This window comes from Zeus faber (assembly GCF_960531495.2).
Source record: "Zeus faber genome assembly, chromosome: 13".
In the NCBI taxonomy this organism is placed as follows: Eukaryota; Metazoa; Chordata; class Actinopteri; order Zeiformes; family Zeidae; genus Zeus; species Zeus faber.
This window is the reverse complement of record NC_137198.1, coordinates 6,436,139-6,452,931: the sequence shown is the minus strand read 5'-3', so window position 1 is coordinate 6,452,931 and position 16,793 is coordinate 6,436,139. Positions and strand designations below refer to the sequence as shown.

The window sequence follows — 16,793 nt, the reverse complement described above, 5'->3', positions numbered from 1 at the left end:
TCTGCACAAACAAATCGTTTCGAGAGGATAAAAGTGTAAAGGTTTTTGTTTTTTTTTTGGTGGGGGGGGGGGGTTCGCGGTTTTCATACTTCTACCTAAATAGGTAATTATTACATCATTAAAAATGCTGACGCTCACGGGAGGAGACTGACCCGCATCCGTCCATCTCTCGCCGGGCGTTAGAGCAACAGGATTAAACGAACGCAGGGTTGGAACGTCTAGCGAATCTATTTTTATTTTTTTGTTGTTTTTTTGTTGTTGTTGTTTTACTGAGTGACTCACCGAGAACCGAATCTGAAAAAATAAAACGAACATTTCAACAACTGAAGAGACCGGTCGACCCGGGGGTGTCACGTGACCCGGAGAGCGTTTGCGCGTCGGTTAAATGTGATATTTTTTTTGTACAGAAAGTAAAGAACATTTCACCTCAGTTCCTGAATTTTAGGAATTGGAACGTATTCAAAAATATCATTTAATAAACGCGCAAAAACACATTACCCCCCCCACCAAAAAAAAAAAAAAAATAATAAAATATATATATTTATATACACACACATACTTCTCGTGAATGGGCGGGGTTTACTCCGCGCGCCAAACTCCGATTGGGCAAATTAATATATATATATATAAAATATATATATTATAAATATATGTATATACACACACACACACACACACACACACACACACACACACACACACACACACACACACACACACACACACACACACACACACACACACACACACACACACTCTTCTCGTGAATGGGCGGGGTTTAATCCGCGCGCCCAACTCCGATTGGGCAAATTAATTCGGAGCGAGTGACGTCAGGGTGAGCCACAAACCCCGCCCCCCCGCCGCCGCCGTCGTTGACTTGGAAACCGTCGCTGGCGTCGCCGGAGCTGCGCCCAGTCACTGCTAGCTGTTAGCATGTAGCTTAGCCGGTGGCTCTCCGTTCCAAGGTTGCGCCGCGGTGTTGTGCGTTCAACGGGGGCTAGCCCGCTGTCAGCGATTCAAAGCCACTTTAGTGTCATTGTTCGTTACTTAAGTTTAGCTACCGTTAGCCGGCTAACCATTAGCTTCTCGCCGGGGCTACCTTAGCTTTACTCAGTGTTGGTTCCACCCTGGAACACACAGCACAGCTCGAGCTTTTATTATATGATGTCCTTATGGAAACCAACACAATTTACTGTTTTCGGCAGAGCGTGAACAGCTGATACAGAGGTTTGTTTTGTATTGTTCATTTTAGCTTTATTGTATATTGATGTTTTTTTTTCTATTTTCACTCTTGTTCATTTGGTATTGTTACTTATTGTTTTGATGTGAGGGTGAGGGTCAAGTGTCGTATTGCGTGTGTGAGATCATTGCACAAACTATGACATAACGCCGACCGTCGCTCCATCGTTATACACTCATACTTTGAGGAAGTAACGGGAGCTCTGTGCTGCACTTGTAGACTGCATCTCCACACGTCGGCTCGGGTCCCTTGTCCACAGAATGACAAACACCTCGGTGCCTGAGGATGCCAGCAGGTGAGGTCCATCCTTGAACACACACACACACACTCAGCCCTCTTTCCCTCCCTCCAAACATGAATACACGCGTATGCAAACAGGCCACCACAGGTTGCTCACCAACGTCTCTCGTGACCGTCTCCACAGGTGAGAGTGAAGCCCGGGCAAAGACCAGGGACAGATTCAACGAGGTCCTAAAGAAATACACGGACACCCCTTCAGACGGGAAGAGGTTGAAGAAGAAGAAGTCGGAACCCCGCGAGAGCATCGTGGTATGGTGCCCTGACAGATAGCCTCCCTCGCCCGTATCTCAAAGAAATCTGAAGGTTCTGTACAACATTTGCACACATACTGCTTGTTCCTTACCTTGATCTATACACTGCCCCACACTTTAATTATTCGCTCTCCTGTCCATTGGTCTTCCAATTTTGAGTATCACTAACATCCTTCTGACTAGAATATGAATAGGATCAAAATGCCCCATGCAAGTATATCAAAGTTTAGGACTACTTGTAATCCGATGTAGAATATCAATTAACAATAAAGTGAATACTTTTCAAGTTGAGGGTTAGGGTTAGGGTTAAGGTTAGGCTAGCTAGAAGCTACTTCATTGTTGGAGGAAGTCAAAAAATAGTTACTGTTCAAACTGAATCGCAGTGTATGGACTTACATCGAGGTAAGGAATATACAAAGCCAAATGTTCTACAAACTTTAACATTGTGTACATAGGCATTTGTTTTTAATGTATACTGAGTCAGATTTTTAAAACGGCTTGATGTTACTTCCTAAAAATGCCATCAACCAGATTGTACTTATGTACATTTTCTGTTAATCAATAAATGATTTTAGAGCAGTATTTCACTCGCGTTTTTGCCACATGCATAAAGACAAAAATAAGGATTTTCCAAGCATTGTAAGCTGTTTCTCAGGGAATTTTTTTGTGTGTTTTAGCTAAAGACCCTAAAAACGAACCTTGACCTTGAAAAGGAAACAGAAGATGAGACGGTCCTCCAGAACACCTACCGGCCGGAGCGGGGCAGCCCTCGCTTCACGAAGAACAAGCGGAGAGAGACAGAGGTAGCAGAGAAGTTTAACATCAACAACAGCGAGAACCAAGAGGAAACCCGGCCGTCCAAGGGCAAGAAGAGAAGTAAGCGGGAGCTTCCTGTACCCCCTGGGCACGAGGAGATCCCTCCAGAACACATCCAGAGTGACGGCGGCGCTCAGGATGCGGATGCCCCCGGATCGGAAGTGTTTCCGGAGCCCGACGCTGCGGCTGGAGCGGAGCCCAGGAGAAGAAGAAAGAAGGGGAGGAACAAAGGCGACGTGAGGAGCAGGGCGGAGAGCCAGCTGGTGGACCCTGAAAACGAGCACCTGCGTGAGTACCAGCAGCAGATCGCACGGGAGGAGGAGAAGGAGGAGGAGGAGCGGACTGCGCTCAGCTCGGCCCCACAAGACCCCGTGTTGAATAACGATGTCGGAAAGAAGAAGAAAAAGAAGCTGAAATCCGCAAACGCAGATTCAGAAATCAGGTCCGCAAAACCATCAATGCGGTTGTTGGCTTTGTTTTTAATTTTCCCTTTTTCATGCAGAGGTGGCTGAAAGCGTGGTCAACTTCTTCCCTTTCCAACAGGGATGAAGATGAAGGTGCAGAACTAGATGTTGATACAGAAAACAAAGCAGAGTCCAAAGGAAAGAAAAAGAAGAAGAAAAAGCAAAGTAACGGCAATTTATAAACTTATAAACCGCGCAGTACAACACGGGGGCTGTTTTGTAAATGAATTGGGGTTTTTTTTGTTGTTTTTTTTTTTTCCTCCTTTAAGCTGTAAAGGAAGCAATCGAAACAGAGGAGGAAGTGCCGCAGGGGCCGGTGTTTGACGACAGTCTGGTGCTGGGAGTTCACATCCACAGGACGGAGCGCCTCAAAACTGACCTGCTCATCTCGCACCCCATGGTGAAGATCCACATCGTGGACGAGATGAGCGGGCAGTACGTGAAGAAGGAACACAGGTGACGTCCTGGCCGCGCCGCTGTGTTGCTCCCGTGTTTTCATTTGGCTCCGTTGCCTCCTTGTTTACGCGTCTGTTTTTATGGTGCATGTACAGTAACACTTTCAAAGCATAAAGAATTTGACACACTTTTGATTTATTATGTCGCATTTTCAAACTTTCCCCCTGCAGTATGGAGTATGTTAGTTTGATGTCGTTAGGACATAGTAAAAGTTAAAAGTCGCTGTTACTGTGTTGGGACTAAAAGTTGGGAAATTACTTGAGAATTTTTGACAGGCACAGGGAGTCACAGGACATGTCATAGTCACAGAGTGATGTATCGATATAAATACTTTAGAGAAAGTGGTCACTGCTCAAATTCACATGAAACACATTCCTAAGATGTAACGTGGAATATTGGCAGTTCGACCGGTAATGTCACTCGTCAATGTTTATGTTTAGAGGATTTGTTATTTTTGGGGCGGTTTACATTCTGTACAACACCTGCAGGTTGCTTAGGTGACGTGTGTGAAAAGCCGGTTCAGACGCTTTTGGGATAGTTCTGGACATATTTGTTCTTTGGAAAAGCAAAACCCCAAAAAGCCACCGCAAATGGAGCTGGGAAAGAATGTAATACAATATCATTTTATTTTGTTTTGAGTCAAAAACAACGTGTGATTTTGTAAATAATGTGTTTTTTTTTGTCTTGTATGTCATTGCTTCTGCAACTCTGGAACTTCCCTTTTGGGGATTAATATAATATCTTTTATCTTTATCTTTCTAAAAAAAAGGTTGGGCCTCCTCCCCCGGTGGCAGCACTCCTCCTCCCTCCTTAATACACAGACGGGGAACGCTTTTCTTTGCCGCCCTCTTCTTGTTTGAGCAGATGACTGTCATTTTCCTCGCCGGTAAAGCATTTTGTGTCTGTGCCCTCTTTGTACTTCCAGCCAGAGGCCAGTCTCCTCCTTTTACGAGCAGGAGAACGTGGAACACGTCCTCCCCATCATGACGCAGCCTTTCGACTTCAAGAAAAACAAGTCGACGGTCCCCGAGTGGGAGGAGCAGATCATCTTCAACGAGCGCTTCGGATACTTTCTCCAGCGCGACAGCGAGAGCCCCAGGGTTATACTCTTCTTTGAAGTGAGGGGCATTGGAATGGCTGATTTAACTCAGCATATGAGATGGCACAATGATATAAAGTTTCAATTTACAACAATTGCCACAGGTGCTGGATTTTATGACAATGGAAGAAGCCAGAGCCGATGTCGACAAGCAGGGGCGAGGATTCAGGAAGATCGCGTGGGGGTTCCTTAAGGTGGAGCGTTCAGCCGGGCCGCCGAGATGCCAATTCTTTCTCTATCAATATTTACTTTCTGTGCCTCACCTTTGTATTTTCTCCCGTTTTCCCCCAGCTCGTAGGAACTAACGGAGTGCTGAATATCGACACCAAGCTTCGCCTCCAGCTCTTCTGCCCCCCTGCGCGGGCCAAACGGCAGTCGCAGACCATCGAGGTGGTGGAGTGGTGGACCCGGTACCCCCGGCACAGATATGCATCCACCCTTTACATCACGGTGAAGGGCATCAAACTGCCCGACCACGTAAGTCTGCCGGGGTGCCGCACCTCCTCCTCGGATTTAAACTTACCATCTTTATGTCAGATCTTTTTCCACAATCAAAAGATTTCACATTTTTTTGTGCATTTTAAAACCAATGTTTCAAATGTCACAGTAAATAGAATGTGAATTAGCTGCATTTCCATCAGGTGGGTTGAGGCAAATTAACTTTATACCTGAGTTTTTATGTTCTAACGTTTAATGTCAATAGATGGTTCTTCTCCAATAGGCAGACGTGTATTTCTACACTATAATAAGCTTATACTAGAATAGCAGCATAAAATTACCAAAAATATCAATTAAATTATAAATTACAATTATTTTATGTCATTAGTTTTGATTGAAAACAGTAATATGAGTTTGCTTTTAAAGGTAGTCTTTATGTTAATATGTTCAAAGGATCAGCTGTGTACCCAAGCATGGATCTAGAACCTTAAAAATGTACAAGACAAGCGCACATGTGTTCAGTAAATCCCAAATGTTGAGCTCATAGTAATCTTTTAGCACAATGGGATTCGGAGGCCTTTCCGGGAAACGCTGATAAACGAGGTCCCCGTCTCGTGTTGGTCAGGTGGACCCCAGTATGCGCTCCATGATGGCCCTGCAGGAAGAGCGGGGCAGCACCTCGTACAGTGAACTGCAGAGCGAGGTCACCAAGCAGAGCTTAACACAGCCGCAGCCAGAGAGCAAACCCTCAGCGCTCAAGTGGAGCAGGATACCCGGCCAGGTTGGTTGGAAGTGACGGTAGATCTCACGATGGAAGAAACAATAAAAAAGAAAATGTGTGCTGACTGTTAAACTGGGTAAACTCGTTGTTACGGTATGGGTCCTTTTTTTAAATTGAAAAATAATCCATCAAGTATGTGCAAAACCTATATCAGTCGGTCAGAGATGTTATGAGGATCTTTGTCCTGAAGGTCTGTCGGATCCCCAACAAGGCGGTGCATTGTTTCCGCGGCGGTCAGATGGGCTGCTTCACGGTGCGTTTCTCTCGCACTGGGACGATGCTCGCTGCCGCTTGCGCTGACAGAGACGCCTTCCCCGTCGTGGGTAAGCAGCCGGCTCATCAGGGCAATTTCACGCTCCGCACGGCAACACGTCAGAACCCTCCAGCTGTCGAGCGTGCGGCTTATTGATTTGAGTTGATTAACAACGGAAGGGGCTGGAGCTGGTTTCCTGCAGCTTTATAAAAACGTACAAATCAACTCTTCTAACAGCGAGTCGTCCTCCGCCGTTTCAGTGTACGAAATTCCCTCCGGCACGGTATTGGCTGCCTTCAACGGCCATCTCGGCATCGTGTACGATCTCTGCTGGTCCGGAGACGATCGGGGCCTCTTGTCCGCCTCTTCCGACGGCACCGTCAGGTAAAGAGTCCCGGATGTGGTCCTCGCCTTTTGGAAGCAAATGTATATATTTTTTGTTTTACTCTCGTTCACCACTAGGGAGAGTAACAACGCCTTTAATGTCTGCTTCAGGTGTTCTTTTTAGGCCCATGACCCTATTTTTTTTACATCCCCAACAATAGCAATTAAGGAGTGTGACAGATTTTGTATTATTTTGGAGCCAGCACCACCATTTTATGCATTGAAATTCACATTTAGGCTCATAAGAAATAGATTGAGGCAAAATAACAACATTACTATACTTTCTTAACTGACCTTACCAGCATTATATCCAGTATATATACCAAATATCAATATATCAGTCTTAGAAATATCCCGCAACCTTGTGTGCTTCTCAAGTGACCCCATGTGCGTTCGCCCTCGTCGGTTGTCTGCCTCAAGCTGTGTTGCTGTGATCCATTATGGAAATGATTTAAGAGTCTCTCTTATTTTCACAGAGCGTGGGACATGGAGCGGCTCCTCGGTATTGCCAAGAAGGTGCTCCCTCACCCATCTTTTGTATACTGCGCTCAGTACCACCCCACGTCCCCGAACCTGGTGGTGACGGGCGGCTACGACGGCCTGCTGCGGGCGTGGCGGCTGGACGTGGACGACGTCAACGGGCAGCTGCTCCAGGAGTTCCAGGGTCACGGCAGCTTCATCAACGCCGCCTGTTTCGACTCCGAAGGTATAATGTCAAGTTAAACAGAGCATCCACCCGATAAAACACGATTTCCCTTCATATTATTTGTGGATATAAAACATTATTTTTATTATTATTATTATTCATAAATTGGTATCATAACTTCAGGGTTGATTACATTTGTTATAATTATTAAATAATCTTTTACAGGATCCGTCCTGAATATTTTTCCTAATTGTAAATAAACCCTTTAAGACTGTTCTTATAGCAGGTTGCAGGTGTTTGTGCTGATGTGTATACTTTCTTTATTTAGGAAGGAGGATGTTTTCCGCAGACAACTCCGGCGTTATCATTGTCTGGAAAACATCTCTCCCTGACAGCCCAGAGCAGCAGCCCTGTCATGGCTGGAGTGTAGAGAAGGTGTGAAAGGATATTTTTACTATTCATGACTATTTAAATAATAATTATATATAACTATATAAATAGTTGTCATGAAATGCATTAGAACCACGTTTTATTCAACCCCCAGGGATGACGGTCAGGCCTTAAGCCTAATTTTTACATCATTGGGAGTCGACCCCCTGTGATTGACTTTCCCAATGGTCCAAGAATGAGGTTTAGGATAAAAAAAAAAAAATGGAAGTCTTTCTGAAATTCTGTGTCCTGCCCGGCAGAGACTTGATGAGAAGGGCCTGAGTGGAATTCCCATCACCATGTTGGAGGTCCATCCAAACGGACGGCGCCTGCTCATCCACGCCAAAGACAGTGTCCTGAGGGTGATGGACTTAAGAATGTAATCAGCACCTTTCTTCCACTCTGTAACAACATTTTTATTTTATTTTTTTTTAATCTCTCATCAAGGCATTTATGTCATTTTGTCATTATGTCTTTTATAGAATTTTGCACAGAATTTTGAGCTCAAATTTAAAGTCCCTGTTGAGTAAATTCTGAGATTTGTTACTAAACACATTATACATGATAGAAAGTAATTGCTTAAAAAAATGACTGAACCATGTAATACTGAATTGTGGAGTTAGACCGCTAAACTGTTTTTTGGGTCGGCTTAAATCATCGACGCCTGATGTAACACCTTCCTACCTGCCGTGGCCCCTCCCCTAACTTTATAGGGCAGAGCGGGTTCGTCGGTGGTTCTCTCGCTCAAATCGCGACGAGTTACCACAGCCGACACAAGGTTGTTATCTAGCTATGGCGCCCTCCTCCCTCAAATGCATCTTCCCTGGATGCCAGAATGCACATAACAGCTCGGCCTCATTATTTACGTTTTCATTGCGTTCCGTGCGGGCTCTCCCCAGGCGCACGAGCGCAAGTGACACGGAGCTGGGGGAGCCGCCACGCTCCAACGCAAACAAATTATCCCGTTTTCCCATGTTCTATTTTTAACTTAACGGTCTATTTTTAACCCTAAACAGCCCGTTATTGGTTTGTATTTGTATGTATATATTGGATTAGTGGTGTTTGACACTCCCGCGATTGGGTGTGGCCTCAGTGCCTCCAGCGGACCTTTTTTATTATACCTAAGTTTAATAATTCATCTTTTCTTATATACTTAAATAGAGTTTTTTAATCGTTCAAATTTGGCTGGGTGGTTGGTAACACATTTTTCTGTGGTGTGACAAACTCAGTAAGTAAGTAAGTAAGTAAAGAATTATTTATATAGCACCTTTCCAACAATAAATGCAACTCAAAGTGCTGTACAACACCGCATTAGAAAGTAAAAGATTTAAACATTAATCAGAGAGTAAAAGATTAAAATCAAGCAATTAATCATATACAATCAAGCCATTAATCATAAGAATTAGAAGATTCAAAAACATTAATCATAAGAATTATTAAAAACAAGCCAAAGCACAGTTTCCGCAGTCGATGTCTACTAATTTAGACACCTAAAGATTTGTGGCCTATACATATATTTTAAAGCAACAAACTGTCCCTCAGTCTGTGTCTAGTCTCCTTCATTGGAATGTCAGTAAATGTCTGTAAATTTCTAGAACTCTAACCTCAGGTTTTTTGACGTTTTAATTATAGAAGGACTTTAACCAGGTTTTTACGTTTATAATTATAGAAGGACTTTAAACAGGTTTTGAGGACTTCAACCTCTAGAGGACCTTAACCTCAGCAGATAATCCAAAAGTTCTCTGTTTTGTAAATAGACACAGCTTCAGAATTTTGTTCAAAATCACAATCGATCCGCGAGTCTCTAAACATTGTTTATGGACATTCAATCTGACTAAATCCTTCATTGGCACATTCTTTTTCTTTCTTAACCTCTTTTCTTCCTCCGCGCTCCTTTCACCCACTTTCCTTAACTGAGTCATACTCAAGCTTCCCCTCGCGGGAAACCCCCCGTGTTCGACCCAGTCTTCCATACATGACATACATTTGTCCCCATGTTTACTTCTCATTTGCATATTGATCGGAGAACCCCAATCTGGTTTCTCCTTACTCGGCTTGGACCCCATATTGCGTGTGAGCTTTTATTTTATTCATTATTTTTATTGTTATAAAACAATAAAAGTCTAGGTAGGCCTACTAGGTACAGTAGGTGCAGCAATAAAACAGTAGGTACAGCCGATAGGAAATAGCAGTGCAGTGGAAATAGCAGTGCAGGAGAGCTCTAGTTGTAGGCTAGAATGAATAGATGCGTTTTTAGTTTTCTTTTAAAGATGGGTTTAAACACATATCTATTGTTGCGTGACAGGGACTTTTCTACTGTATATTTTGGAAAGTTTAGGTATTTAGCAAAAAAACATTTCTGATTCAAGTCTGATTCATTTGTTTTTGTTTTTGGAGTGGTGTGGGTATTATGGTTTTATATGACATTTGTTACCATTATGATTACAATGCCTTCCAATTGCAATCTTGAAATCAAGTCAACGATATTTGAACGATTTCTTCTCGAGGTTTGGGATGAAGAGAAATGTGCAGGAATACTGTTTAATGGATCGACTCTGTCATCAATCTGATTTGTGTCCCAACCTTTAGATTAGCAGTCAAGAAGTACACCGGCGCTACCAACTACAGAGACCGGATCTACAGCACCTTCACCCCCTGTGGGAGCTTCATCTTCTCCGGCAGTGAGGACGGCATGACCTACGTGTGGAACGCTGAAACAGGTATATACTGTGGAATTATATTTATTTGTTTTAAAACGTAAAATAAAAGATAAATAAAAAGTACTGGGATTTTTGCCGCGGACCCCATGTGATTCATTCAACGGCCACTAGGGGGGGGGGGGCAGCAAACCCCCAGTTTAGGATTAAAGACGTGAGTTTTGTCCGTGACAAGCCGCTTGCTGGTCCGTGTTCACATGTGTAGTGTTTTCCAGGGGATCAGGTGGCCGTGTACTCGGAGCTGTGCTACCCCACGGCCCTGCGCGGTGTCGCCTTCCACCCGCACGAGAACATGGTGGCCTTCTGTGCCTTTGGTCAGAGCCAGCCCATCCACGTCTACCTGTACGACCGGAAAGGTGTGCTCCCAGGGCAGCAGGGCCCGCTTCTTCTTTTTTGATATATACTTTATTGGTTTTCAGTTTTACATAAATAAAATTGACGAAAAAATATACAAAAATTACTTCAAATAAATGTTTTGTTTTTTTTAACTATAACATTCTGAAACAGTGAAGTTTGGTGTAGAAGTAATGGTGTAAGTAATGTAGAAAATAAAAATATAAAGCATAGCTGTTTTTAGAAGTACAGCCCCTTGAAACGATAATGTTTATAATATGTTTATAATATAAATCGAAATTCGGATACATCAAGCTGAATGCTATGGATTTTTTTTTCCCTCAGGAAAAGTGAGTTGTTAAGTTCAAGTCCATCTGTTTTTCAGTTTTAAACGATAGATTACATCCATTTTTCAACCAGTTTTTTTGTTTTCCAAAAAGAGATTTGACATTTTTTTTAACTCTTAAAAAAAGCATTTAAGCGCAGTGAGAAGCTGCAGCAGAGTGGTAAGTCTCAACCAGTCCTACGGTTATAAATTATGGGAACCAACGTTTTGATTCGACCGGGGGCGAAAACGGCAAAAGCTATCCTTTGACATTTGCTAGTGAGGGTTAAAAGGACGTTTGCCATGTGCAGTTTCCCAGCTGGAAGCGCAGAGTTTGAAAGGAGCGGGCCTGTCGTCCCCGGCGGACCCCAAATCCCTCGCCGGCTCGTCGGAGCCGGCGCTCCTCCGGGACCCGCTCGTGTCTCTGGCCACGGACCAGTTTGCCAAAACGGCACGGCTGTCGCTGAAAATGCACCGCGTCAGAGAGAAACTGGACTCGGTCCTGGTGAGTGCCGTCGACGGCGGCAGCCGCTTTCAGAACGAGATTTCACTCGGGAGTAGTCGAATGTGACGTCGTGGATGGTAGCTCAGGAGGTAGAGCTGGTCGTCTAGTAATCTAAGGGTTGCTGGTTTGATCCCAGGCTCCTCCTGCTAGCATGCTGTAGTGCCCTTCAGCAAGACACTTAACCCCTAATTGCTCCTGATGGCTGCGTCCGTCGGTGTTTGAATAATTGTGAGTCGCTTTGGATAAAAGTGTCTGCTAAATGTAATGTCATGTAATGACTCGTCCTCCTCCGTCTCCTTTTAGGAGCCGCGACACGGTTCCGCTGGATACGTATATGAACGAGGTAAGGACTCGGTGTTGACTCGCCGTTTGTTTTCCCTCTTGCGGTTTTCCCCGCCGGCTGACGCGTCAGGCCTGACCTCTAACCAACCTCCAGTCCCTTCCACGTGACGTGACCACGTTCCTCTGTGCGTCTTGTTTACAGACAAAGTGGGAAGGACTCCCACGGCGGAGAGTCTTATCCTGGAACCAGGCGCGGTGAGTGTTTCGGCCCTGACCTCTACACACTCTGGCTGCGGGAGACCTTTGTCCTTAATGTAGATTAGTTTTAGATGTATGATTGTTTTAGTGCTTAGAAAAACAGTATAACCCTCATCTGCTACGTGACAGATTGTGTTGAACAACAATGTTCAAATTTCTGGCCCTGATGTTCCAGCATTGTATTTTATTACTGTTAGACAAAGCTTTTAAATCCGTCACTCGCTCCGTCAGTGAGCGCCACGCTTCCCGTCAGCCTTCAACAGCCATCTCTACTCCCCATTTTACACTTAAGCCTTAATGCAATCATTTCTTAACAAAACAAGAGACAATTTAAGTTCATTGTTGACAACTATAGATGTCTTTTAAGTGTGTCAGCTTTACTTGTATATGGCTTTTCAGTCTGGGTGACAGCATCACCGCTGTGCAAAAAAACCCCAAAAAAATAGAGCCGCAGGTAAACGGTTAAAAATGGGAAGCGAGGATCAGCCTCCTCCACCAATGGGGCAAAAACCAGCGACAGAACCCGAGTCTCGTGCGTTTCAGACGGGCCCGAACGCCTCCTCGCTGCCGCCGCCGTCCTTCCTGTCGCCGCACTCCAAGATGCAGCTCTCCGCCGCGCTGGCCGAGCAGCTGATCCCGCAGGCGGCACGCAGCTCCCAGAACCGTGAGTTGTGCGGCCGCGCCTCTCGCCGGAGCGCGCGGTCAAATCTTTTGTGTGGAAACGAGGGCGGGGCTCGGCTAAGGGGCTTACAGCTGACCCCCGGGGGAGGGGGCAAAGCCGCCGGGGAATTCCAGTAACGAGAAAAACAACACAAAAAAAGCCAAAAGCTACCAGAGCGAGAAGCATGCACGGCGCTGTTCGCATTGAGAGGGACGGGCCTCTCCTCATCTTCACTTGTGTCCGTAGGGGGTTTGTCAACGGCAACACAAGGTCGTCTGATTTGGGCTGCGCTGCAGGTGGAGCGGACGTTGACAGTTTGACGCCTTGTTCTGTTGTTTCAGGCGGGTTCAGTCCGGTGGGTCAGAGGCTGAAAGGAGCCTCAGCGCGGCAGCTGCAGATGGTAAGATGAGACGGTATCTTGACTTAACCTTACTATTTTAATTATTATTATTATAATAATAATAATAATAATGATGTCACCGATTTTCAAGACCTTGCCTGTTTATTCACACTCTCTTAAACCTGTAATAATTTGAAACGGTCACGGAGTTCCTAAAATGACATGGAACTCAGTGCGACTACTTGAGGTTTTATTGGTATGGAGTGCAGCTACATGAGCACTATGTAAGAGCAGCCACCTGAACTGGGATCTGTGCGTCACACTTAACCAAGATTGGGAACTGGAGAATCTTTATTTTATATCCAGTATATAGAGCAGAAAGGCTTTTCGAAAGACATGAATCCTCCAAAATGACCGCATTGGGTCATTGTGTTCGGAGCGTGTTATAGTGTTATGTTTGTTACTATTTAGACTTTTGTCTTTGTGCCCTTGTGCTCCTGTGGGACAGTTTGGATCCCATGACATAAATTGTACGTCCACCGACTCACTCTTCCTCCCACCAGGGCTTCTCTGACGGCGTTTTCCCCCAAGACCCGACAGAAACAGACCCCGACTCTGTTCACACAGTCAGTAAAACTAACGTGTATTTATACTTGACAGAGAACTCTGTACCCCGCCCCCCCACCTCTCTAACCTCTCGCCGCTCCTCAGGTGGTCTTGCTGTACGACTACAGCGCCAACCGCTCCGACGAGCTGACGGTGCACCGCGGCGACGTCATCCAGGTTTTGTACAAAGACAACGACAGCTGGTGGTTCGGACGCCTGACCAACGGGCAGCAGGGATACTTCCCCGCCACGTACGTGGCTGAGGAGAGTAAGTACACGCTGCTTCACAGGGGTGTGTGTGTGTGTGTGTGTGTGTGTGTGTGTGTGTGTGTGTGTGTGTGTGTGTGTGTGTGTGTGTGTGTGTGTGTGTGTGTGTGTGTGTGTGTGTCCTTTGCTCTTGCACAGGTGCACATTAAATTCCCAACGTGAACGTACCCGCATTCAAAACAAAGGTCCTCAAACCACTTGTACCCGTATTAAATAAATCACAGACCCAGAATCTTAGCCCACCATCAATAGTTGTGTTTTAAAATTAAAATTCTATGAAAATGTTACTGTTTACTTGATTATTTCTGTTTGACATGAAAATAAACAGCCAATGAAAATCCATTTATTATTATTATTGTGAAGACATTTTACACCGCCCTCTCATCAAATGACTCTCGTGATCAACATTTCTCAGTTGTAGAGTGTGTAGTTGTTCGAACGCCTTGCTTCGTTCTATCCGCCATCCCAACGTCAGCTTGTGCAAGTTTCCGCCGCGCGTTGTTTTCCCGTCGACCGATCCAGGGCGTAGAAAGTTTCTCACACAAAAACAAAAGAACAACACCCTGAAACGGAGCCTTTTGAAAAGACGAGTGACTCAACACTGAGCACGGCAGCTGTTTGTGTTGCAGGGGATCTCCACCGTGAGGAGGCTCACTCCGCCCTCTCTGACGAGACGGTGGAGAGGTCGACCCCCACCAAGGTGCGTTGGGAGCCGGGGGTGGGGCGGCGCTGTGGTTGGGGTGGAAGGGGCTGGGAGGGTCACAGCTGCAGGCGGAGGTTCAAACTGTGTGTGTCACAAATGAAGATGGTGGATGATGATTGTGGTTGATGACCGTAGCGAGACGTTTTTGGGGGTTTTTTTTGTTGTTTTTCCCGGGGCCATCTTCAGCGTTCTTCTTCGTTTGCTTTCCTTTTCTTTACCTCTCCCTCCAAGGTGTCCGCGGCCATCAGCTCCACCGGGGAACTCAAGTTCCTTTCTGAGCACGACACGGAGCCGGAGTCTACTGAAACTAAGTATGTTCCAGTTTCTCCTCCTCCACTCACCTAAGTGCATGGAAGAAATACAGCAGGGATATAATAATATTTCATAAGGCTTCTCCGTTCTGTAAAGTGGTTTGCCAATGTTAAGGTGTGTCGTTGTACCCCCCCCCCAAAAAAAGACGTCAAAGGAGGAAGAAATGGAAGAAGGCGGAGGCTCCTTTACCGCCGCCTCTCGCCGCGTCTTCCGATCCTGAGGTTTCAGGCTCGTCCGGCGGCAGGCGGAGGGCGCGGCCGCTCCCAAAAAGACCGACCAGCCGCGCAAACGGTGCCTTCGAGCCGGACGTCTAGACGCAGAGCAGAGCTGTGTTACATATTTTTATTTTAATTAATTAAATTGAGTTGTATAAACTACAAATAAATTGCTAAGTTTTACATATAGAACCATACAATCCTGGGGATTGTAATTTTTGTATCTTTTTGTATATTATAATAAATTATTATAGCAGAAATACGTGAATGTTCGTATATAACTTTTTTGATTGAATGGATTTACAGATTGTATTTTATCTGCCGTCATCATCATGGCCTGAAAGAGATGAGCTAATGATTTATAACTCATTTCATAACATTCATTTCTGCCGAAGTACAGATTTTTATACTAGTTGCCAAGTGAGTTTTAGTTTGATTGTGTCTGTAAAACTTTGTACATCAAAACTTTTTTTTGTAAAACCATGTAAAGTGAGAATGACATTGTGATGATAAAAAAAAAAATATATATATAAGTCAAATCACCTTGTTTTTATGACAGAAGTTATTATATCTACACAGACGTGGACAAATGTGTTGGTACCCTTACAGCTCATTGAAACAACGCTTCATTCCTCCTGAAAAGTGATGAAATTAAAAGCTATTTTCTCATGTATACCTGCATGCCTTTGGTATGTCAGAGTAAAGCAAAGGAACTGTGAAAAGAGGCAAATTATATTCTAACATGGCATGGACAAAAGTGATGGGACCCTTAACCTAATATTTTGTTGCACAACCTTCAGAGGCGTCACTGCAAATCAAGCGATTTCTGTAGCTCTCAGTGAGACTTCTGCACCTGTCAACAGGTAGTTTGGCCCACTCTTCTTTCTGTCTCAGGTTTGAAAGGTGCCTTCTCCAGACCACACGTTTCAGCTCTTTCCATAGATGTTCGATAGGATTCAGATCAGGGCTCATAGAAGGCCACTTCTGAATAGTCCATTCTTGGGTGCTTTCAAAGCTGTGTGTTTTTGGGTCATAATCCTGTTGGAGGACCCATGACCTGTGACTGAGACAGAGCTTTCTAACACTGGGCAGTACGTTTTGCTCCACAATGCCTTGAGAGTCTTGAGATTTCATTGTGACCTGCACAGATTCAAGTCACCCCATGACAGACCCAGCAAAGCAGCCCCAAAACATAACCAAGCCTCCATGTTTCACAGTAGGTATGGTGTTCTTTGAAAGCTTAATTTTTTCGTCTGTGAACATAGAGCTTATGTGACTTGCCAAAAAGCTCCAGTTTTAACTCATCTGTCCAAAGGACATTGTCCCAGAAGCACTGTGGCTTGTCAATATGCATTTTAGCAAATTCCAGTCTGGCTTTTTTATGTTTTTCTTTCAAAAGTGGAGTCCTCCTGGGTCTTCTTCCATGAAGCCCACTGTCACTCAAAAAGCGATGGATGGTGCGATCAGACACTGATGTACCTTGACCTTGCAGTTCAGCAAGTACCACTATCCTTCTGTTCAATCGGGGGTGGATTTTCTTCTTGCGGCCGCGTCCAAGGAGATTGGCTACAGTCCCACGGACCTTAAACTTCTTAGTATTTGTAACTGTAGTCACAGGAACATCAAGCTGCTTGGAGATGGTCTTATAGCTTTACCTTTAACATGCTTGTCTATAATTTTCTTTCTGATCTCCCCAGACATCTCTCTCTCTC

The 16,793-nt window shown here is 44.8% G+C and overlaps 1 protein-coding gene across 1 annotated transcript; it reads left to right on the top strand.

The window, feature by feature from the left end:
- The first annotated feature begins 968 nt into the window (after positions 1–968).
- On the top strand, positions 969–15,607 carry ahi1 (Abelson helper integration site 1). The gene is made up of 27 exons (XM_080011753.1): positions 969–1,227; positions 1,460–1,540; positions 1,670–1,789; positions 2,469–3,049; positions 3,151–3,236; positions 3,341–3,527; positions 4,453–4,645; positions 4,731–4,820; positions 4,918–5,103; positions 5,690–5,845; positions 6,036–6,168; positions 6,359–6,482; positions 6,959–7,188; positions 7,457–7,563; positions 7,818–7,936; positions 10,147–10,277; positions 10,490–10,630; positions 11,244–11,437; positions 11,741–11,780; positions 11,922–11,974; positions 12,521–12,641; positions 12,980–13,038; positions 13,542–13,604; positions 13,690–13,852; positions 14,481–14,551; positions 14,786–14,865; positions 15,012–15,607. The coding sequence occupies exons 2-27, from the start codon at positions 1,526–1,528 to the stop codon at positions 15,178–15,180; spliced, it is 3,612 nt and encodes a 1,203-aa protein (XP_079867879.1). The 5' UTR covers positions 969–1,227; positions 1,460–1,525; the 3' UTR covers positions 15,181–15,607.
- The last annotated feature ends 1,186 nt before the right edge of the window (positions 15,608–16,793 follow it).